Genomic DNA, 22675 nt, shown 5'->3' on the forward strand with positions numbered 1-22675 from the left:
AAAATTTCTGCATGTTACTATTCGCATATATATATAAACGATACCTCTTATATATTAACACTACGACACCACGGAGTTTGAGATTATTTCGATAGCCAGTAGCAGGTTAACGCCACCACCAACGGCCCCCGATTTTTTATTTAAGAGGTTGCAGTCATTATTCGCAACCCAGCAACTAATATATTACGAATTGGTATTTTCACCTCCAAACACGATATAGAGGTATGGAAATGGAAAGCTTACTCATTTAATATACTCGTTGCAGAGCTTGGAAGTTGACTTTGTTAGCTCCAAAAATATCACAATACCACAATACCACAATACCACAGTTCGGTCGAGACGGAGCAACAATTAGCTAGCCGGCACAGAAGGCTTGGCTGCAGTAAGACGTCGCCTATCATATTCAACCTAGAATCTCGTCGAGAAAGGAACATCCCGCCATCAACTTGAACGAATCAAACGCTAGTTTTTCAACAAAGTATACCGCGCAACACTTAATATATTCCGACTCGGTGGACAAGCACCCGCCCGTACCTTGTCAAAAAATACCCTAGTATTTAAAACGGGGAAAAGCTATTATTTCGACCAGTTTGCAGCTCTCGTCGAATAATATAAGAGTGCTAAGTTGATTTAAGTACCTAGGTAGTTTTAAGTGGTGGGTGTTGCGCTACCATCGGGACCGCTATCTTGGAAACCACGCCACTAAAAGAAGATACTTAGTGTACCTATCTTGGAAGTAACTACTACCTAAAGGAGGACACGGCAAGACGACGGGAACGGGAGTCCCATTCAAGGACCCATCGCCCCATATCCACCATCTGCACCCGCGCCTCACAGATTCGCACCTGCATTTTGGTTTTGGCCCTTTGCAAACCGAAAAAAAAAACCCTCCCCAAGAAAAAAAAAAAAGAAACTTAACCCTTTAGATCCAAGCTTTTTTACTCTATTGGGGAAAAGGGAAAAGACTCAAGCTTAGGTACCAAAGCAGGCAAGGCAAAGCAAAGCAAAGCAAAACCATTACAGATCTTAAGACATTTGCACTTACACCAACTCCGCGGAGCTCCCTCAGTTTGTCTTACAAGTTCAACAAGTTTAGCTTCTTTATCGATCTGACCCGTCTTCCCCTAAGCTGGCGCCAGCTCTCTTCCTCCTTGTAACAGGTTAGGTATTACAAGAGAGAAGCTGGGTTAACTGCCCACTCATTAGGTACCTGCAGCCTGCAAACGCTAAAAGTTTAGTCACGGTAGAAGATTTGACCCAGATTCGAGTCTGTGTTTCTGCGTCTCTGCGTCTCTACATCCTCTGCATCTCTACATATTTGCACTTCTATACATTATTCTCCTATCTGCTTTGCGTAACTCGCACTCCGTCAAAGTTCAGATTTCTCACTCAACATATTACTATTTCCAATAACCTGGGGGGTTTACTGTGTGAAGTATCCACAGAGAAGCTTGGATGGTACTAAGTTGTCCAGTTGCAGGTACTAATCAATCGAGGTACATTAGGTACAATACAATTTCACCCACAAGCCATATTGAGGGGAAGTTGCACTTGAAAAGTGCTTGCCTTTCGCTGAACTACATATTTACATACATAGGAGGTACACATGTACTGCCGCTGTACACTGGAGCCAGGTCGTCGCACAAAGCACGAGCACGAGCAAGAGCAAGAGCAAGAGCGCATTAGGACCCGTAACTGATAACACCTTACAGCCCAACCTGAAATCGCTGCAGCATTTACATTTGCATTGCCCGCGTCGCCTAAAAAAAAAAATAACAACATACATATAATCCACGGGCAATACGCAATACACAATACGCAATACTTACCTACACTATACTCGACAAGTACCTACCTTCACTTTGGTACTTCTCGTTTTAACACCTTCAATACCTAGCCTCTCTACCTCTCTACCTCTCTACCCTGCCCTACCCTACCCTGCCTTACCATTACCATTACCGTCAAGTTGGCTGCAACCCTCCCCCCCCGAATATCTTTTCCCCCAGATCTATCAGATTCACACACTGCCAAACTCTGTGAATCGTCTCTTTTGGGGGCCCACCCCCCTACCAATTCTAGCATCTTACCGTATTCTAAGTTTGGCCCTAGACCAGACTCGAGACCTTCTACTACCTCTGGGCACTGTTGGTTTGGGACTGATTTCTTTTTTGGGGCTTGATACATCCCTGTCTAGCTCTTAGACCGGTCAGAACTGGGCAAGACTCGCAATACTGTGACTCGAAGCCGTTTTTTAACTTTTACGAAAGAGTCCAACTCCATTTCGTAAGCCAATAAACCAGCCAATCCAAAGCACAAAATCCGTCCTCCGGCTTTGCGCAAAACACGCCCCAAAAAAAGAGCGTGGGGCTCATTGCTCGTTCAAATAAGGCGCTTTCACGTTCTTATTGAAACTTGACACTTTTAGTACAACAGCCTGACCTACTTGTCTACGCTCAGTTGAGGCCAGCCCTCACGGGGTAACCTAACGATCCTTAGGCTGTACAGCTAGCTATATTCTTAAAACATTTCAGGCCTTTGCGAGAGAGACGCCGTGCCACATCTGCATATAATAACTTTCGGTACTTGCCCCGTCAACTTTTACATATTACTTTCTGCGCTCGCAACCCAGAAAGTATCCTGTCATATCTCTTGACCAATCCACGCCTACCTGCGCACAACCTACACACGTACATTAACGTACATCAGCCCTTCCTTCGACTGCCTACCTACAGTCTCGACTATTCATTTACTCCGGTTCCCTCTCTCCTCTTCGATCCTCTTCCCTCTCGACCTGGCCTATTACCTTGCTATCTTGCCAACAGATAACGACAGTCGACTTACATGATCCATTTTATCCTTGGGATACATGTATACAGAGACGTCGTTATATCAGAACTACAAGTCGAGCTTCAGCTATCAGCTAATTACATAGACTTCTGGCGATATAGAAAGATAACATAAGAGCAATCTGGGTAGGCACACCTCTCCATCATAGCCTCGTCTGATTTATACCTTATCTTGCCCGGTGTTGGAACTTCCCTCGTAGCATTCCGTCAGCCTTAGTATACTACTCGACCCTCCCCTCTCTTCAAATCCCGAACCTATAGGCTGGCAATCTAATCCGTTCTTTGTCTCATAGTTACATATAAGAAGAATATTCTCGCATACATTTAGCATATATAATAGAATTCGTCAAACGACCGGACATCACGATCGTTCTGCCACGAGTAACACATTTCGAGCGTTATAGAGCCCGACAGAGACGGCGCGGCACGCCGCTTCCAGCATACAGAATCCTTCTGTAGGATACAAACAGATACCTCCGAGCGACGTAAAGCTATGAGCACAGCAGTGAGTGCTCATTTTCTTTACTGTTCCCTAAAGAGATGCACCTTGGCACAAGTGCCGTCTGGCGTCATATAAACGAAAGTGTAGACGGTGGATTCTCTAAAGCTGTTCTGGCTGCATGAGTGGTCGATTAACTTCCAGATCATGCATGGCCACTTCTCCCACCCCGTTTGAACTGTCACGAACCTCCGTTGCCAAGCTGACATGTGGCTGCATATAGACACGACCTAACGGCTTTCCTAATCTAACCATGGTAAATCACTCGAACGACAAGGCTTCGCAGCCTATTGGATCATCTTTCACCCACTCAACCTGGCAATCGCAATCAAATGACATATGGGGAAATGGCATTGGCGGTTCGTTGAATTCACGCCGGGATGTGACAGGCGCAAGAGGTATGTAGTGTGATACAGGAAGCAAGTAGAGGTATACCTCAAGGTTAGACCTAATAAGTGTTATAGAATCAGATGAATTTTCGCCCGGCGCCGCCTCTGGTTCTGGACAACTAAACCCACACTCTGAAACCGTCCGCTGGAAAGTTCATCCCAGCATATGGAACCAGGCAAGTGGCACACATCAGGGTCAATCGTCTTCTGGAAGTATTTCTCCAACACGCACGAGAGACAGTCTTCAACACAGCTTCTCCGAAGCTCCAAGCAACCCCCTTCTCTATCCGCTCCGAGCGCCGGGAGGCCAGAACGGGTCGGCTCCGACCAGAACATTACCACCTGGCCCTACAGATCACTCAGCGCGATCTTTGAAGTACGCCACGAGCTTTGGAGACTCGGTTGGCGATGAGAGGGCGAAATGTAACAGATATGCGTCAAACACCAACGGACAACTAGATTTTGAAACTACTAGGGCATATCGGCATAATTCGAATGATCCGTCATTCCTCAACCTTGGGCATAATCGAACGCTCAGCTCACGGCAGCCCGAATCCGATGTACAGACCTCCCATCGTTACAGTGATAGCTCCCACTACTTTTCAAAGGCCCCTGGCCATTCTAAAAACCAACCCCAGCGACCTTCTATTTCTGGACCTTCAGTCGCATTGCCATCGGAAACAAGTCGACCTATCCCTTTTCCTTACGGGACAGTGGGAGGAGTAGATACTCCTAATCATGACCTTGAAGAGACTCTCAACCGAGTTACCTTGGAGGATAGCTCCGACGCCGTCACGGGCAATTATAGCGGGCAATACAATCCCGCAAGCCAGCATTTCCAATTGAACCCGGGATCTCAGGCCTGGCAGCACGATCTGGGGAATAATTCGAGGCCATTCGGCCAGAATTTACAGGAGTCTTGGGCGGACCCCCTTACTACTTCATTCTATACCGCCAGGAGGGGCCCAGGCGAAAGAGGATCATCTACCGAAAGACCAACCTATCGTCCTAGCGTCAATAGTCCGAGGGTTCTATCAGGCACCCCAAACCCGGGGGCTGTCACATGGAACAGACCAGCTTCGCGGGACTCGAGGGCTCTTCAAGATCTCGAGCGAACATCCCAGGGCTCCCAATACGTACACCAGCAACCCTCATTTCAACCACCTTATTACGGTAACAACATCTCTCAGTTCTCACCCCCTTTCGACCAATATGGAGAGCACCTAGGTTTCCGTCCTCACATGCAGGTTGCGCCATATAGCTTACAATTGAACTTCTCCAACGTTTCAGTTCCAGTGAGACCCAGCAGGGACCACCAGGATCTTGGCAAAGGTGTTCGTAGCATACTGCTTGAAGAATTTCGGGCCAACTCTAAGGCTAACAAGCGCTACGAACTGAAGGTATGTTGCAGTATACCTAAACGATAGCAGATTAAAGGATTAACCAAGATGTAGGATATCTATAACCATATCGTCGAGTTTAGCGGCGACCAGCATGGCTCGCGGTTTATACAGGAAAAACTTCAGACTGCAAACAGCGATGAGAAAGAGCGAGTATTTCAAGAAATCGAGCCCAATACACTTCAACTCATGAAGGACGTCTTCGGCAACTACGTCATACAGAAATTTTTCGAGCACGGAAACCAAGTCCAGAAGAAGATAATTGCAGGACATATGAAGGGGAAGGTCGCAGAGCTTTCGACTCAGATGTATGCATGCCGTGTTGTACAGAAGGTAAGGCTAAGGTGAACAATACTACATTTGGAGCAAGCTGCTAACTAGTTATCAGGCGCTTGAACACGTGCTTGTCGAACAGCAGCGCGAGATCGTGGAAGAACTTAAACCTGACATTATGCGGATCGTCAAAGACCAGAATGGGAATCATGTGATTCAAAAAATCATCCAGATGGCCCCGCTCCAATGCATTCCTTTCATTATGGATGCTTTCCAAAACCAAATTGAATCCTTAGCATCCCACAACTACGGGTGCAGGGTCATCCAGCGAATCCTCGAGTGGGGGACCGAAGCGGAGAAGACAAGTCTCATGACAGATCTCCATGCTTGCGCGGCTAAGCTCATAACGGACCAGTACGGAAATTATGTTACCCAACATATCATCGCCCGGGGCGAACCGGAAGATCGGCAGAAGATAATTCAATTGGTGCTTCAAAGGTTGATAACATTCTCGAAGCACAAATTCGCATCGAATGTGGTTGAGAAGTCGATTGAGTACGGGACGACGGAGGATCGAAGGGCGATCAGGGACCAAATTACAGCTCCGCACAGTGACGGTACTAGCCCGCTCCAGCCCATGATGAAGGACCAGTTTGGGAACTACGTGATCCGTAAGTTCAAAGTCATACTCTATGCAGTAGCACGTCATAACTAACCGATAGACAGAGAAACTCATGTCTCACTTGGAAGGTCCGGACCTCGAGTCGTTTAAAGAGGAGATGCGGCCCCACTTTACGAACTTGAAGAAGTACAGCACCGGGCGACAAAATACTGCTCTTGATAGGCTGATGTCGGCAAGCTCGGCCGTTACCAGCCCCACTACGCCGAATCTATTAGTCGATGTCAATTCAGCTGCGCCTACTCCGTCGCTCACCATGGAGCAGAATAGTCCGCAGAGTAGCAGCCCGCCTAGTACCAATGCGAGCGTAGAGGAGTCTATGGATGAGAAGAATAGCAAGACCTCGACCCTCAAAAAAGATTGCGGGCCAGTTGAGGTTAACGAACCGTAAGGCGCCAGATGCATTTTCACCACGCATTAGCAGAATATTACAATCTTTCAACTCTTCGGACAAGGTCATCTAGTTATCTTATACGTCACACATGAACCTATCACCCACAAAAACTCCGTTTCGCCTGTCATTTTTTCTTTTCTTTAGCGAGTCGAGATTAGCACTGGTTCATGAAAATTATCATAGCACTGCAAATAACGCGAGAGATGGGAAGATCTCGGGTCTGTCGATACGAGACTCTACGACATACAACATAGTAGCACATAATATCTGGTTTTAATGGTCTCTTTCCGCATCAACGGATTCCCTTCTTACGTGTCTTTTTTTTTTCCCTCGCAAATTGGTTTATTGGTACTTGCGGCTGGCTTGGGAGACGGCCATCGGCTCCCATTTATGCGGGTTTAGGCGTACGGTGTTTGGGGGTGTAGGTTGGGAAATGCGGGTAAATCATAAGGCATTTTGGAGCGAGGTCTCGGAAGGAAATAAAGAGTGGCTAGCCGCGCTAGGAACAAGCCGACGGCCAGACGAGCACACAAAAAGCGAGAATTTACAGAGCAGCGTTTGTATTTTTCTATCTACTCGACAGCATGTGTTTCCCGTTCACGGGTGTTGAAACGTAGATGTGCCTAGATATGACACATAGAATCAAATGCTTTATTCAATAGGTTAAAAAGTTGGGGTAGCTATTCTGTTTGCTTTGGTGAAGTGGTTGTTTTGTGACTTGAAAAGAGGCGGTGGCTTTTGGGTAATAAATTGAAAAGTATAGCGCTGTGCCGTCGGTAGCCAGACGCTAAGGTGATAGGTAGGGCAAGATAGGGGGGGGGGCTGGTACATTATTTCTATTAATGTTGGGCTCTAGGCTGGGGGAAACCGTATGAGGATCTGAAGGATCCAGGTGAAACAGAGGCGTACGGCCACAAACGTCACTACCTGTTATTGTATCTGTTATTGATGGAGAAATGATGTACTCGGCTGGCTAGACTGGCTAAGGCTGGCGAGTTGGGTAGGCTGGCCTGGGTACCACGATAGATATTGAGGAGGTATCGTATTGGGGGTTTGTGCTACTTAGTATTACATAGCGCAACGGTACACAGATAGATAAAGAAGTATATGTGTATATGTATGTCTAAGCCTGAGATAACCCATCTATGTAATACCTATACACGTATACCTACTATTTTTTTTTTCTTCAGCCCTACGTTGGAGATTGATTCACTAGACTTGGTAAAACAAGACTAGATTAAGCTAGACTTATACTATTTACCTACGAATGTACGTATATACGTATCTTGGTTGATGCCGGGCATACATACATACGTACATAGTACATATGCTATGCATGTACAGTCCGAGACCCGGAAATAGAATCGGGAGGTTTTACTTTACATGCCTTGGCCTACCTAGGACCTAGGTAGGTAGGTAGCCTACATAAGGGCACTGTACAATGTACGTTGATCAAAGTCTTCTATATGGATGGACCTACATAGGTACCTACCTTTATCTAATGCAATGTAGGTGAGTGGATGGGGCAGTATACATTATACATGCATGTAACCCTACCGAGCCCTCGTCTCGGATCCTTCCTCCAATTCCTCGTCTTCCGGCTTCCGACGGACAGCCAGCCCTACCGGTACTGCGAATTGTACCTGGTATGTCTATACTAAGCAAGCAGTGGATGTTGGCTGGTTGGTTGGTTACATGGAGGTTCCAGGCGGGTCGTTAAAACGCCTATAAACTTAGGTACGGGGTGTTAAATGTTTTTTTAGTAGATGCGCCGGTGGAAGACCTACATATGTAGGTTAGGCGCCTCTTAATATTCTCGTATTCTAGGTAGACTTTATGACGATGGGGGAAATTACATACCTAGATCTAGCGAATACTCTCCTGGGATGGGTAGTCGGTGACTAGCTTGATATGTACTTATTCTTCGACATCCGTGGAAACAAGTACTAGATAAGGAATCGGCCTGGCTAGGCATATCCGTGGCGAATAGTGGCGATGGAGAGAGGAGATAACTAACTTGTTCTAGTCGGATATCTCGAGTTTATGAATACCTAGGTAGTCTAGGCTTTCTTCCAACCGGTCTCGTTACCGTGCTGCTTGCTTACGATCTATCGCGTTTAACATACTAACTACCTGTTAGGTTAAGTCGTGGAAGAGTCATCGCTGCCTGGCATACCTCTGCATATTGCATATTGCATCACCTGATATATGAGATATCACGGCGCACGGCGGGACGTTGGTGAGCGATGCAGCGAGGTGATATACGTCGGATGCGGTGCTGCCTTCGACGGCTACATGGTATGTCGTGTTACCATTCTTGAGGTCGTGTAACATAGGTAGTAGTCATCATATCTGCCTAAGGTATATACCGTGCCGTCAAGGTAATGTGTCTATATTTAGTTTCTTCAGCACCTAGGTAGTTATACGTTATTGTTGCCTTCGGGGACTGATCCGCTCCAGAGCGTGCCGAGCCGCGGATGTGGAGTTGGGTATAAGATGCGTATACGCAGGCAGCAACGTTATCGATATTAGATATGTCTTTCGGGGCTATGGGTTAGTATATAGGATAGAATACGGAGATCTCGGGGTTAGGGTAGGAAATATTCGATATATGGTAAAGATAAAGCGGGCAATACCTGCAAGCTAATATCTAATTACCTCTAGTTACCTGCATTTCAACTCACTTAGATTATAGTCTAGTTATAAGTCAAACGCTATATACTTCTATAGACGCAGACTTTGCTGAGTCTTAAACTCAATAGTTAACCCGCTTCGATTTATTAATATTAAATACTTGTGTGCCTTCTAGTTGTTAGAAAGACTAAAGGGGTCAAATCTTCCGAGTGGTTAAGGGGTTGGTTGCCTTATACCACGAATGGCAGTCTCAATAATTTTTTTAATAAGTCATGGTAATGTTTAGACTTATGTCAATACCTGTAATGCTCTAAGATGATATAATATATATCAGTTCTTATCAATCGTCGTTGTTACCCGCGTGTCTAGACTATTCTCTAAGCCGGCTCTATTGTTCTGGCTTTCAGACAAGTTAAGCCCCTAACTAATTCCTAGGCTCTCTTTAAGATAACATAATAGTAATTTATGTTATTTAAACCCGAGTCTTTTATCTTTATATTTGCCTCTAAAGATTGTCTAGTTAGTAATTGGTTCTTAGCTGTTATTGTTATGATCCAAAAAGGTTAAAGCCTAACTAGTCGTTTTTCTTACTGGGTATATCTCTACTAGATGACCCTTTGAATATAATAGAAGTGATGCCATAGACGAATAAGACCTGTTTATATAATTACCGATGATAGAGTTGCTTAGCAGAGCGGGGAAGGAAACGTCAGGCTTGCATGTGTCCAAACGATACGGATTGGGTCTTCTAGGCGTATGGCTTTATAGCAGAGACCGTGAATCTGGAAGTAGAGGACGACGATGACGACGATTTGTTGATGGTTATGTGTGAATGCCAAGGTGCTTTAGAGACTGCTATAGACCCTAATCCTCAAGGCAATCCTAACTTTAGTCCAAGAAGCCCCCTAGTCGAGCAGATAGGGAGTATAGTTGAAAAGAATAACATGATTCCTGACCTCCCTCCCTATGATCATTTCGATGAGATAAAACTAGTTGTTGAATGGTTAACTTAGCTACATTAGAAGTTCAAACAAGTAGGTCATCGGGAGGTTGATCTCCCTCCTTTAGATGCTATCTCAGCAATTAATAGGCTCTGCACGAAGGAAGTTATTCCTCCTCTAGATTCGGATCCTCAACCTCAACCTCAAGATGCTAGCGAGAAAGTCTTCTTGGAGACTGCTGAGCGTGTAAACCTGGTTGTCCAACTCGCCTTCGTCTATGTACCCAAGCCTAGAAGACATTTAGTGTTATGTGATATCTGACTCTATCCAAAAACATCTTCGTAGACTAGACTTCCACTGTAAATCACCTACATATGAAGGATGTGTTAGTACCCCGCGACACAGCCGTTAACATAGCAAAGAGAAACACTAGTGAGTGAGTTTTCGCAAGTGAAGACCGTATCTCGTCAGCTTTTTATCGTTTATACATAACTCCACGGTGATCAAGTACTCTGCATATCGCAATCCAGACTAACAAGTCCTACACAACAGCGGTCGAACCGTAGAAGATGAAGTTGTATGTTAAATGTCGCTTGTCCGAGAAGTAAGACAGAAGTGGGCTTCCGTTGTCCGTAGCCAATCATACGACAGCTACCCCGGACTCGGATGGTCTTCAAGAGCGAGCGTTCCATACGAAAGCCCAGACCAACGACATAATTGTCGTAGTACTGGCACTTCCTATTCGGGATTCGGACTCGTCGTCAAACCGCTCCGACGGATTCTAATGCTTCTTTTTGAAACCATGAGCAACTGGCAGGTCACACCGCCGTACGTAGAGAGTGTCGAGGTCATGTATCTTTCGTCGCTAACTAGCGAGGAATGATACATGCAATCCCGCCTTGAGCACGACTCCTGAGCGTGGATATGGCGAGCTCGGGGTGGGTGCAGTGCGGTGTTGCATCCAGCCTCGTTGCTACCAAGGTCAACGTAAGACAATAGAATAGGGATTCATATGTATGTATGTATATCCATATAAACACAGATAGACGTAGAAAGCATATATAAATCTTAGACTGCTGCTATTCTCTACCATCAATATTACCATCATCATCATCATCTCTCAACTCATCCTCAGAAGCACTTAGACCCATAACTCAACAAATAGGGGCATATACAAGTCCCATCACAACACCACAACCCCCGCCAAAATGGTCAAAGTCCTCGTCCTCGCCGCAACAGGCAAACAAGGCGGCGCCACCGTCCGCGCGCTCCTCGCCTCCAAAGGCCAACACTCAGTGCGCGTGCTAGTCCGGGACGCCTCGTCCGCCAAAGCCCAGGCCCTCGCCGCTCTAGGCGCCGAAGTCGTCGTCGGCGGCGACTGGGCGACGGACGTGGCCGCGCTAGACAAGGCGCTCTCGGGAGGCATCGAGGCGGTTTTCTTCGTGTCGGTCCCGTCGTTTACGGACCTGGAAGTCGAGCTCAAGGGCGCGACCAACGTCGTCGAGGCGGCGAAGCGCGCGGGCTCCGTGCGCCACGTGCTGTATAGCAGCGTGGGGAGCCTGGATAAGTACCAGACGCTTAAGGGGTGGGATCGTACGCCTTTCTTTGCGAATTATTGGATCGCCAAGGGTATGCATATCCCCCTTTTTCTTATACTTCTTGGGCTACTATTCTGGGTTTACGGGATGGGTAACAATGCTAATGCAAATAACGAATATAGCCAAGACCGAAGACCTCGTCAAGAACGGCGGCTTCGAGCACTATACCATTCTGCGCCCGACCGAGTTCATGTCCAACTACACCGGTGATCTGGCGCACTTCCAGGTCCCTGATCGTAAGTCATCCATCTCATCTACATACATACATACATACCTACCTACCTATCTTCCTATCCCCACCTAGCTCAAACAGCAGCCGACAACATCATATACATACATACCTAGGTACATACGTATACTTACATCCCCTCCCCAGTAATCAAAGAAGGCGTCCTACACACCGCGCTCCCCGCCAGCTACCTCCTCAGCGAGATCGACGTAGACGACATCGGGCGCGTAGCCAGCGCCGCCATCGCCGCGCCCAGCACCTTCGCCTCGGGCCGGCGGGAGCTGCACCTGACGGGGGAGGTGCTCTCGCTGGGCGAGATCGTGGCGCAGCTGAGCGCCGTCCTGGGCAAGCAGCTCCGCGTCAGCACGTGGACGCGGGAGGAGGCCCTCGAGGCCCTCAAGACCCGCGAGATCGTCGCCGGACAGCTCATGCGTCTCGATTCCGACTGGCCTAACCCGCCGGCCGACGATTTCGGCCTTGGGTTTAAGACGTTTAGGCAGCATTTGGAGGAGCATAAGGATGAGATTAGGGAGTTGTATAAGGCGGTGCCTTAGGTTGTTGTTGTTGTTGCTGGCGGTGCGGTGGTGGTGCTTGGGGAGATGTGGGGAGAGTGAGATTGGTGGTTGTTCAGGGGGTATGAAAGGAAGAGCCCCGACGTAGAATAGTGCTATCTATAGATTGGACTTTTGATACTATTATTATATTAGTTTCCTTTCGAGGCTGGAATATATATTGGGTTAAGTAACTAAGTACCCTTTTCTTTCTTTCGGTGATATCGTGTAGTTAACGCATTACGAGAATATACATCTTTCCTAGCATCCATGGAAGGATCTCTCTGAATGATAGGAGTAGTTAAGAGAATAGTACCTTGGTTCCTCAAATTAAACTCTAGGTAATAACATATACGCGAGCCACAACATATCAAAACCCACAAGACACGGCATAATACTGGAGAGTAGCCTAAGATTTCATACCCGTCATTCATGACTATTCTAATACATCATACCATCTACCGCATGCAAGAAATCAACAAACGCCAGTGGGTATACAACGCCCGCTATGAGCATGCACTGTATCATCACCAACTCCCCCCACACCCGTCCCCCTTTACTTCCCCCCCTTCCCCGTGGCAGGAGCAAAAAAGACAACCTGAACGGTAATATCATCCCTGATATCCCTCGAGTTCGGGTACCTAAACGTCAGCGCGCCCTGCACCATATTCTCATCGCCACCTCCTAGGCCATTGCGCACGAGATGCACAGCCGCGTTGCTATCCTGCAGCGTAAGCTTTTGCTCCTCGAACCGGCACTGCTGCTTGCGTCCAAGAACCACCTCGCCAAAACCGTCCGACCTGGGCTTCACCGGCTTTCCTTGTCCCTGGGCCTGCCACTCGATCCACTTCCCCACCAAGTCGACAGCCTGCTCGCTTGTCATCGCGTCCCATAGGCCATCCGTCGCCAAGATTACAAACGAGGGTCCAGATTCCGGGATCTTGGTCGTGGTGACCAGCGGCTCGGCAGTCAGGTACGGCCCTTCCTTGTAAGCGCCGTACCGCACTGCAGACGGCAAGCTTAGCCCGTTGTAGTAATCGCGAAGGGTCTCCTTCAGCGCCGCGGGCCACTTCCACATGCCGTCGCCGAAAGTCCGGGACGGCTGCATGCCCCACACCCGGCCACCCTTGACTATCTCGGGCTCGTCGGGGAACTGCGCCTGGATGCGGGCGATTTCGCTCGGCGTAGCCCCCGTGCAGTCCGTCGTAAGTTCCGTAGCAGCCCACTTGCCGTCCGCGGTTTTCTGGCCGAGCACCGCTCGACAGTCTCCCGTCGACGCTACCGTGAGTTTTCTGCTCTGCGGATCGAGGAGCGCTAGGAGGGCGCATGAGCCTGCGTACGCGGCCTCTAATCTTCTAACTTTCTCTGCAAAGGAAAGATTGCCGTTGATAGTTGCTACGGCGGACTTGACCAGGGTGTCATCGAGGGTTGTAAAAGCCGATTTTATGGCTTCTTGGATGTCCTCATCGCTGAGCTGGTTTCCGTCCTTGGGTTTGATATTACCGAGAGCATTCCGAACGTATGGGATTAGTTGCTTGGTCAAGAGATTTGATAACTGCCAGCCGCAGTGCCCATCGAAAACACCCCATGTGAGCCAGTCCTCGTTGCCTTTATCAAGGGGATTAGAGAAGCTGCCGTGTATAAAAGCATCTTCGCAAGGACTATTAGAAGCCAATTGAGCACCGTCGTATCTCCTCACCGGCTTCCCTCCCCCAGGTACGGAGAAAGCATGCTCGTTTAACTGGCGCGTGACGTCCTCCGAAGTGGGAGTGGGGCTATAGGCAATCTGATCGGACAAGCCCAGCTTATTTAGGTCTGGAATACCGTTGCCCTTGTCATTTAAAGCACTAGATGCTTCTGCGGGACCTGGGGTCTGGGTCTGGGTCTGGCTGCTACGAGAGGTAAACCAGTACACAGTTGTAGCTGATGCTAGTCCTGCAGCGAAGGACACAGCTACGGTACCGGTTGAGAAGGGTTTAGCTTGTGCTCCGGTACTTGCAAAGCGTGCTAGGGGTCTCGATGTGAGATGAGCCAGGCGTGTTATCGTAGTGAGACGAGGCCGTTGACGAAGTAGCTGGGAGAAGAACATGTTTGCAGATAATGCATGTAGCTGAGATTAATATGACGTAGGGATTAACTTGTAAGAATAGAACACCTTTCTACCTTTAGTTCTATTGTCTCAAACTAAATCTTGGAGTTGGTTAACACAAGAGAAGAGGATATTGGTGAAGCTGCTTTGAATATCGGTGAGAGAATGCATGTACTATGCCTCCTCGATACGATTTATTCTCCGATGTAATTCCTTAGACATATGTCTTTTATAAGTTATAATATGTCAGCTTATCAATCTATGATATAATAAATTGAAATTGAAATTTAATATAACTTTTCAGAGAGAAGTATTATTATATGAATTGAAAAATACTTATAACAAACACGCCGTTTGCTGAGGTCAAAATACAAGTACTTAACCTGGAATACATGTACACACCTAAGCTAAGCTTTAGCTTGATGTTGTGTATCCTTCAAAGGTACCTAAAGCAAATAGGAAATCTTAATGGTAACATACCTTAGTCATTAGTCACCCAAGTAGCCAAGATCCAAGATAGTAACCCTCTAACCGACAATCCCGATTCTGGAGTAAATCATGGGGAAGCTGGGAAGTTGAGACACGGGACGGCATTACCTACAAACAACCGAGGTACCCACTTAATATAGTTGGACAATAGGCGGGGACCTTAGCTGCTTAGGAACCTCTCTCTTACCTCTCTTACAAGGAATGTAACCCGCTTTTACCTATCAACCTATCAAAAGAAAGCCATTCTACTAAGCCAAGGTAATAGTAACCGTCTACCGTCTTAGTATTTATACGTAGGAGTTCCAATTCTCTGGGTTGATATAGATAGACTTTAATATTTTATATAACTAGTATATATATATATATACTAATAGACTAATAACAACGTAAAAGGCGGGAGAAAGAAAGAAAGAAAGATTACAGCAATGGCTGACACAATCAAACTCCAATATGCCGGCCGCATCGCCACTATCACCATCGACAACGAAAAGAAGCTCAACGCTCTCGGCTTCCAAGGCTACTATGCAATAGCCAAAGCATTACGCGAGATCGCCGCGCGCGATGACATATACATCACAGTACTAACAGGCAAAGGCCGATACTTCTCCGCGTAAGTCTACCTCGTCCATATACCAATCTACCCGATACACGGCCACACGACTTACAGCTACTCCAGCGGCGCAGACGTCTCCATCATCACCAAAAAGCCCGACGCCAAGTTAGACCCTTCCGAGGCCGACGCCTACATGCGCTGGCTGCGGGACTTCGCAGCCAACAACCTGAACCTAACACGGGCGCTATACACGCACCCCAAGATCCTAATCGCCGCGCTGAACGGGCCGGCACTCGGGCTCTCAGCAGCCATGACCGCGCACGCCGACTTCGTGTACTGCGTGCCGCACACGTTTCTGCTAATGCCCTTCTCGTCTCTAGGCCTCGTCGCTGAAGGAGGCGCTTCGCATGCCGTGGTGCAGCGGTTAGGCATAAGCAAAGCCAACGAGGCGCTTATCCAATCCAAAAAGATCCCGTGTGAGGACCTCGTGCGCACTGGGTTTGTAAACAAGGTGTTTGATTGCGCCAAGGGGGATAGCGACGGATTTTTGAAGCAGGTTATGAAGGAGATCGACGACACGATGGGCGATCATTTGAATGGCGATAGTTTGCTGGGTATCAAGGCGTTGATACAGAAGCCGTATAGAGATACCCATGAGAAGCAAAATGTGGCTGAGGTTTTCGCCGGCCTGGACAGGTTCATCAGTGGAGTTCCGGAGCAGGAGTTTGAGAAAATCGCGTCGGGAAAGAAGAGACATAAGTTATAAATAACCATTAGGTATATTAGATGTTTCCATTTTCTGTATAGCTGCTCAGTTCTTTTTATGGGTATCATGCAAGCAGTCCGAATAGCAAGCTTGTCCTCTTCCAATATTCTTGAGATGCCTTTTCTAGTCTGTCTTTAGCAGTACTCTCTAATCCAGTTCTATTAAACACCTCCTCTGTGAATTCCTTAAACGAGTCTTCCGAGTAGACGTCGGTGCCAAGACATTGTTGGAGAAGGTGAATATCATATAGCCATTGAATGAGAACCTCCTTGCTCTTTTCAGGCTTCACCTCGGTTGACTCTTCCTTCGCTGATGGACCCTCATTGGTTTCTGTAGTCGTTTCTGTAGGGTTCTCCTCTGTCCCCTCTGTCTCTTCTGTTTCTTCCGCTGATTGCTTTTCCTCGCTTGCCTCATCTAATTCTTGGCTGTTTGCTGTTTCCGAATTGCTAAGTTCCTTGCGCCATACTTCGACAAGTTGTCTACCGAAGATTCGCTTCAGAACATTCACAGCAGTTGGCGTCCAGAGGTCCAAGCCGGCGTCTCCCATGGCCATGATGAGATTTCGTAAGAGTTTAAACGTGCCGGGGGACGGTTGAGTCGGCAAGGCAGGTTCCCCTTCCCATAGAGCTCGTCCAGCCACCCGTTTGCGTGTCAGAGCTGTTGAGGCGAACTCTTCAAGGGGTGATATTGAAACATAAGCTGCGAGCTTCTCATGTAGGGATGGAACGCTTTCTAAGCCAAAAGACTTGACACCTTCAAGCTTAGGCAATCCGCCACGAATATCCCTAAGAATCCTTAAAATGTACATTGAAATAGGGCCATTGTCTGTGCTCTCTAGTTTGGACTTCCAGGCGGTTGCCAGGTGCTCATTGAGATCTTGAAACGCGGCAGTGATGGCTCCATTAAGCTTATTTTGTAACAACTCGGGATCGTCTTTGCTTAATAGTTTTTGGCGCTCTGTAATAACATCTTCGTCCTCTATCTCATCTACATCGTTATCCCAGCGTTGACGTTTAAGCTGTTCGATCGAATCACCAACATTGTCTATAAGATGGTGCCACGATTCGTAGCTTGTGACTACTCGGGCCACCGCATCGTTTCGTCCGTACAGGCGAGATGTAACTTCGTGAGTGATCTGGTTAGCACTGCTCGAGACGTCCATTTCCAACGTCTCTTCATCCCATAAGCTGCGACGCTGGTCGGTAGTACCAGGCTGCCATGCGTCGAGCGTCGCAGTGACCTCGGATCCGACAAGCTTGAGCTTAGCCACTTTGTTCTCAAGAATTTGTAACAGTCGATCGTCAATAGCCTCTCGTAGTCCGTTGAGTAAAACAGATGGATCGAAACCCCTGGCTTTTCCACCATCCTTGATCCAGTGCTGAAGAACGCTTGTTCGCAGATCCACAATGGTCTTGAACTCGGAAACGTGTTCGAGGGTACTCTTCAGACCCCGGAGGAGAGTCTCTCCACCTTTAGTCGCCCAGTTCGTGAGCATTTCTCTGGCCTGTTTACCCTCCAAGTCGTCATGCCGGATGAATGGGGTGAAAAATTGTATTTCATCTCCGCACCATTTCTCGAATATATCCAGCCGGAGACCCTCTAGCCCCTGAAGCGACTCATCTGCCAACAAGTGCTGCTTTTTAAGTTGGAGTAATGCGTCCGAGAGCTTATTTGGTATCAAGGCTTGGACGTCTAGTAAAGTCCTCGTATACAAGTCGAGACCTTTTAAGACGCTATTAGCGTCTCTTTCCTTCTCGTGGTCCCCGAGGTCGAATTCGCATGTTATAGCTTCTGCTCTAACACTTAGAAAATGACGCAGGATGTCTCTCGCACCAGAGCTGGAGGCCAAGCTATATGCAGTCAAAGCCTTTAAAATATCACCTCGATCGACCTCATCACTAATCTTCTCCAATACCTTCTCGACTGCCCTGAGCAGTCTCCTCCGCAAGCTACTCAGGCTCTTCTTCGCTCCGTCAAATATGGCCTGAATATCCTCGCCAACATCGTTATCGGACCCGAAGCTCGAGACTAGCAATCGCTTCAAGACGAGGACCTTAGCTGCTAGAACCAACCGATCTCCTCTGCCCTCTCCACTCTGCTTCAATAGGCGCCCGATAGTAAGTCCGCACGCATTCAACAACTTAACCCTCGCGATCTGACTTAATTGCGCCTCGGTATCCTCCCTGCCGCGAAACTTACTCAGCCCCGAGACCTTTGCGCCGACAATGGTGCGCCCACACATACCACCCATATGGTTTAGGATATCCTGGGCAGCTAGCATGTCCCCCCGCATCTGCACGATAGTGTCTGCTGTTCCTAGCAACTCTCTATAACTGTTTCCGACCTGAGTGCGCAGACGCGCGGATTTCTCGTCGATCTGGACATGGAGGCTTTTGTGAATGGCGCGGATCTGGGGTAAGGTGTGCGCGGCGAAGACCTGGGCCGAGTCGGTAAACGAAGAAGTGTCTGGGGCCGCCATTGTACGTCCGTAGGAGAGGTCGCAGGGTAGCGGGGGTTTAGAGAGTTGTTTATCGCATCAGATTCCCGGGGTTTACCAGGTTGGATTTTCTGGGTCGATGTTGTCTTCGTTTCGCATTTAGGTTTAAACTTTGCGGTGTTGGCTTTTTTTGACAGCTTGACAGCTTTGTGCTTGCTCAGGATGGATAAGTACATAGGTACCTAATGTACTTTTCTTAGGTACATACGTAGGTACTCTTAGGAGCTAACAGGATTCCATTACGTCGGCTGCTCACTCTACCATTTCTACCAATTCTATCTTACACTATCAGCACATTTAATGGCTACAAAACATAAAGAAAATGAGAGGAATTTTGTATAATTTCATAAGTATAGTCTCAGATGCTAAGAATAATCTCACTATATACTATCGTTACTCCTGATACCAATACCAATTGTCACAACACGACGAAGTATAATACGGAGAGTGAACTAATATAGATTAAACACTTCATTTTTATAAATATTTATTACTATCATAAAAGTTGCATTTCTTATGGAGTCTTCTCTTAGATTAACTTTCTTGATGAAACACTCTAATGACAGCCAAATCAAGAAACAAGTGTCACGAGCGCGAGCAACATCTTACTTAGCCATGGCAATTAATGCCCAATGTACGTTACTTTCACATGTCTTCTATCTACTTAAATCTCCGTATACTGTGTATCTGCATCGGTGACTGTACCTGGTTTATAAAGACTTTGGAAGCAGCTCTGATAGGATCAACGAGGCTATCGCATTATAAACCCACGGCGCCACAATAGCTGCAATACTACGGACCCAGTATTGATAGAGGTTTAAACCCGAAAACCTGAATACATATGAGTATTAGATGTTAAATTCTGTCAACTTTTATAAGTGAAAGTGTTATCTATGTCATGTTCCACGCGACTTCAAAACGATCTTGGCAGTCTGGGCGATATATAGAAAGAGCTTGCTCAGAGGTCTAACAAACAGAAACGTTGCAATTTGTGATAGTGGCGCTCGAAATGGCTTGCTTGATCTTGACGCATGCTCCTCCAGTTATATAGTATATCCAGCCATTTGGAAATACCGCGCGTGGAATTAAATGTCCTACCTTTATGCTGTACTACCGCCCTCATCCGATAAATAGAATCGTGGCATAGATAAGCTAAAACCTGAAGGCGCCGTCGTGCCGCATTTGCGTTTTAGACTAATTTTCCTTTGGCGATCGATGTATGATCTACAGGGCAGAGTCTACGGATCCGTACACCGACGTCAGAATATAAGATATAAGCATCTGGTCTCAAGAGTCCGGATACTGGTCCGATGTCTGGAGTACCTAACATAGACTCTGGGTACATGTATTTAGCGTCCCGCGGAGAAGCACCCTTACTAGCTTAGACTAACAACGTCATCTCGCGCTATAGGGCCTCCTGATTTGGTAACGGGACCTTGCTAATGCGTTAGTCGTCGAGTCTATCATTAAAGACTCGTGATATTTAAAGGCATCGTGAACAATAGCGTCTTACAGTAGCGAGAGGGATCAGCTCGACGAATTCCGGGGTCCCCAGATCGGTAAGCTATTTAGAGTTATTCTTTATGTTCATCAGCTCATTCGCAATCCCCCCGCACTATTAGTAAAACCTCAGACAAGACAATCACAAGTCTCCAATATCTAAGACGTGGGCGCTGATTAATGTTAAATTCTGCAATGAAGGCCCACCTACGCTACTATGGCGTATGGATGTTGCATATGAAGGTTGGTTTGCTAGTATGCGGGGGAACGAATCAAGATGTCTTGATAAGAATACGGCTGAAAGGGTTGTTGAATTGTACTATGCAATATGGAGTTTGAGATGCATTAGGCCAATTTCTGTTTGACCAGTTAGTCTTTATAAAGACCCTTTGTTCGCGCGTATGATGTAAAATCATGTCTAGAATCCTGCAGCTAGTCTTATACATACATCAAAGTGTTAATATTGGGTAGGTAGGGTTGCGGGTATGCAAGATACAGTTGGAGCAACAAGCTTTGGATTTCCCAAGATGAAGTAAAGATAGCGCGCCGTGTCGAACCGCTACAAATTGGTACGCTCAGGGACGCGGTAGTTCGGCATGTTTGCGTACCTAGGTAATTATATTAGATTGATGAGATGGATGAGTTGGCGGGATGCGACTCGCGACACTTTGGCACCAATCGCACTATATAGCTCAAAGTCTTCGGCGAGAAGGTAGAATAAAAGTAAGCTCTTATTCATAGAATCGCAATCTGCCTTGCCGGAAGATGAGTTTGATACGTAGATATAACATCCCGGTATCTACCGCAGACATGACTCATGATGCTCTTCAAAGCCCGACACCCTTCGACGATGATTTCTATGAGAATGCTCAGGGTTCCCCACAGAATCTTGCAATAAATTGACTTACAAGTAATGGTTGCATGGAGTATCCGTACAATGCTACCCAAACGTAGCATGGGCTAGAACTGACTTACTATTACGGTAACTTGATAGCTAACGTAGCTTCGAGTAGCTTGAAGGCATTTGTTTTACAGCCTGATTTCCGCATTCCCGTCAATGGGAAATTTGATGTATATTGAACCTACAAAGTAGGAATGGCGTTTTCGGGCTTTGGCTCCGAATACGACTTGGCCTTTTCTCAATTTGACAAATCGTAGTCTCCATGGTTGGAAATAGCCTCACTAATGATGATCTGTGAGCAAGCCTGGTATATAGTCAATATTTCAGGGTCCTACCCCCAACAAACCCCCAAGCCCACCGTTCTGCAAGGGCGGAAAGTGGCGATGGCAAGACATGCTGTGGTTCCCCGTAGGAGACAGGAAGGGCGGCTTGAAATACGGTGAAGTTGATTTGTGGGGGGTACTTGGGTGTTTAGGTGCCTTGATGCCTTGGGTACCACGCCTGGGCATCCGGTATCCCACGAGGCAAAGATGTAAATAAGTTAAGGGGTATCAGATCAGCCGATCAGCTACCACACACCACACACCACACACCCGTACTCTTTTAACAACGTAAGTCCATTGACAACGCATACATAAAGACAAACCCTGGCTTGGTATTTGTATTTGGGATATACAATATAGCCTAGATCATCAGAAATAATCTAAAAAGGAGTTTCTTTCCTTTTTGGGTATATTAATCGGAGTTGAGGGGTTTCAACGACTTTGGTGCTTAAGCGCATATAAAAATGTAAAAGGTGACGAAGTGACAAAATGTGCGTCGATTCAATATCGAAGAAGCTGGAAGTTCTGGATCTGAGCCACTTCTAGTCGATTTTAGGTACGTATTAAGGTACTTCGGTAGCATTGCCTTATCAGCAAGCATCTACATACATTCCAGTGGTTACAGCGCTTCAGCTCCAGCATGTTGGATGTTAACGGACCCCACCTTTAAAAGATACATGATACTTGTACTTATACGAAATACATGGTACGAGGTGTCCCTGAGTTGGCGTGAGTCTAAGAATTGTCTAGGGGAAGGAACTACGAAATACCTGACTCAAGCTAGAACAAGTGACTTATCTTGATTCTTACTTGTTCCCTTTTATCTTTTCCCCCGAATCAGGCAGGCCACATTTTGCTCTATTACAAGACCCTAAGTCACTAAATCAAGATGAGAGGGTCAGTCGGAATCCTGTTCGACAAGTCAGAACGATAGATATGTCACCCCCCGTGTTATCTGCTTGGCTCGCTTGCAAGGTAGTCCGTTCTAGTCTTGGCTGTCATCAATATCCGTTGTTCCCGTCCTCTTAGATTATTATTATTACCTACGTACTCATTCAGATAGCTGTATAATAATATATTATCCCTACCTCGTCTCTCTCATCATCGTAATCTTCTATTACGTT

The 22675-nt window shown here is 46.9% G+C and overlaps 5 protein-coding genes across 5 annotated transcripts; 3 read left to right on the forward strand and 2 right to left on the reverse strand.

Moving 5' to 3' along the window:
- Positions 1-3598: 3598 nt before the first annotated feature.
- GL218_01301 (Maternal protein pumilio) lies at positions 3599-6477 on the forward strand (the record flags this gene model as incomplete). Its single annotated transcript, XM_033577765.1, has 5 exons — positions 3599-3743; positions 3810-5134; positions 5189-5467; positions 5523-6078; positions 6134-6477. 5 exons carry the CDS (start codon positions 3599-3601, stop codon positions 6475-6477), a joined length of 2649 nt encoding a protein of 882 aa, XP_033438708.1.
- Positions 6478-11263: 4786 nt separating this feature from the next.
- GL218_01302 (putative nad dependent epimerase protein) lies at positions 11264-12436 on the forward strand (the record flags this gene model as incomplete). The annotated part of the gene is made up of 3 exons (XM_033577766.1): positions 11264-11684; positions 11776-11889; positions 12030-12436. The coding sequence occupies 3 exons, from the start codon at positions 11264-11266 to the stop codon at positions 12434-12436; spliced, it is 942 nt and encodes a 313-aa protein (XP_033438709.1).
- A 553-nt stretch (positions 12437-12989) lies between these two features.
- On the reverse strand, positions 12990-14522 carry GL218_01303 (Protein phosphatase 2C like protein C10F6.17c; the record flags this gene model as incomplete). Its single annotated transcript, XM_033577767.1, has 1 exon — positions 12990-14522. The coding sequence occupies one exon, from the start codon at positions 14520-14522 to the stop codon at positions 12990-12992; it is 1533 nt and encodes a 510-aa protein (XP_033438710.1).
- A 914-nt stretch (positions 14523-15436) lies between these two features.
- GL218_01304 (3,2-trans-enoyl-CoA isomerase) lies at positions 15437-16330 on the forward strand (the record flags this gene model as incomplete). The annotated part of the gene is made up of 2 exons (XM_033577768.1): positions 15437-15621; positions 15679-16330. The coding sequence occupies 2 exons, from the start codon at positions 15437-15439 to the stop codon at positions 16328-16330; spliced, it is 837 nt and encodes a 278-aa protein (XP_033438711.1).
- Positions 16331-16394: 64 nt separating this feature from the next.
- GL218_01305 (uncharacterized protein) lies at positions 16395-18809 on the reverse strand (the record flags this gene model as incomplete). The annotated part of the gene is made up of 1 exon (XM_033577769.1): positions 16395-18809. The coding sequence occupies one exon, from the start codon at positions 18807-18809 to the stop codon at positions 16395-16397; it is 2415 nt and encodes an 804-aa protein (XP_033438712.1).
- Between the last annotated feature and the right edge of the window lie 3866 nt (positions 18810-22675).

Source organism: Daldinia childiae, assembly GCF_008694065.1.
Source record: "Daldinia childiae strain JS-1345 chromosome Unknown Scaffold2, whole genome shotgun sequence".
Taxonomy (NCBI): domain Eukaryota; kingdom Fungi; phylum Ascomycota; class Sordariomycetes; order Xylariales; family Hypoxylaceae; genus Daldinia; species Daldinia childiae.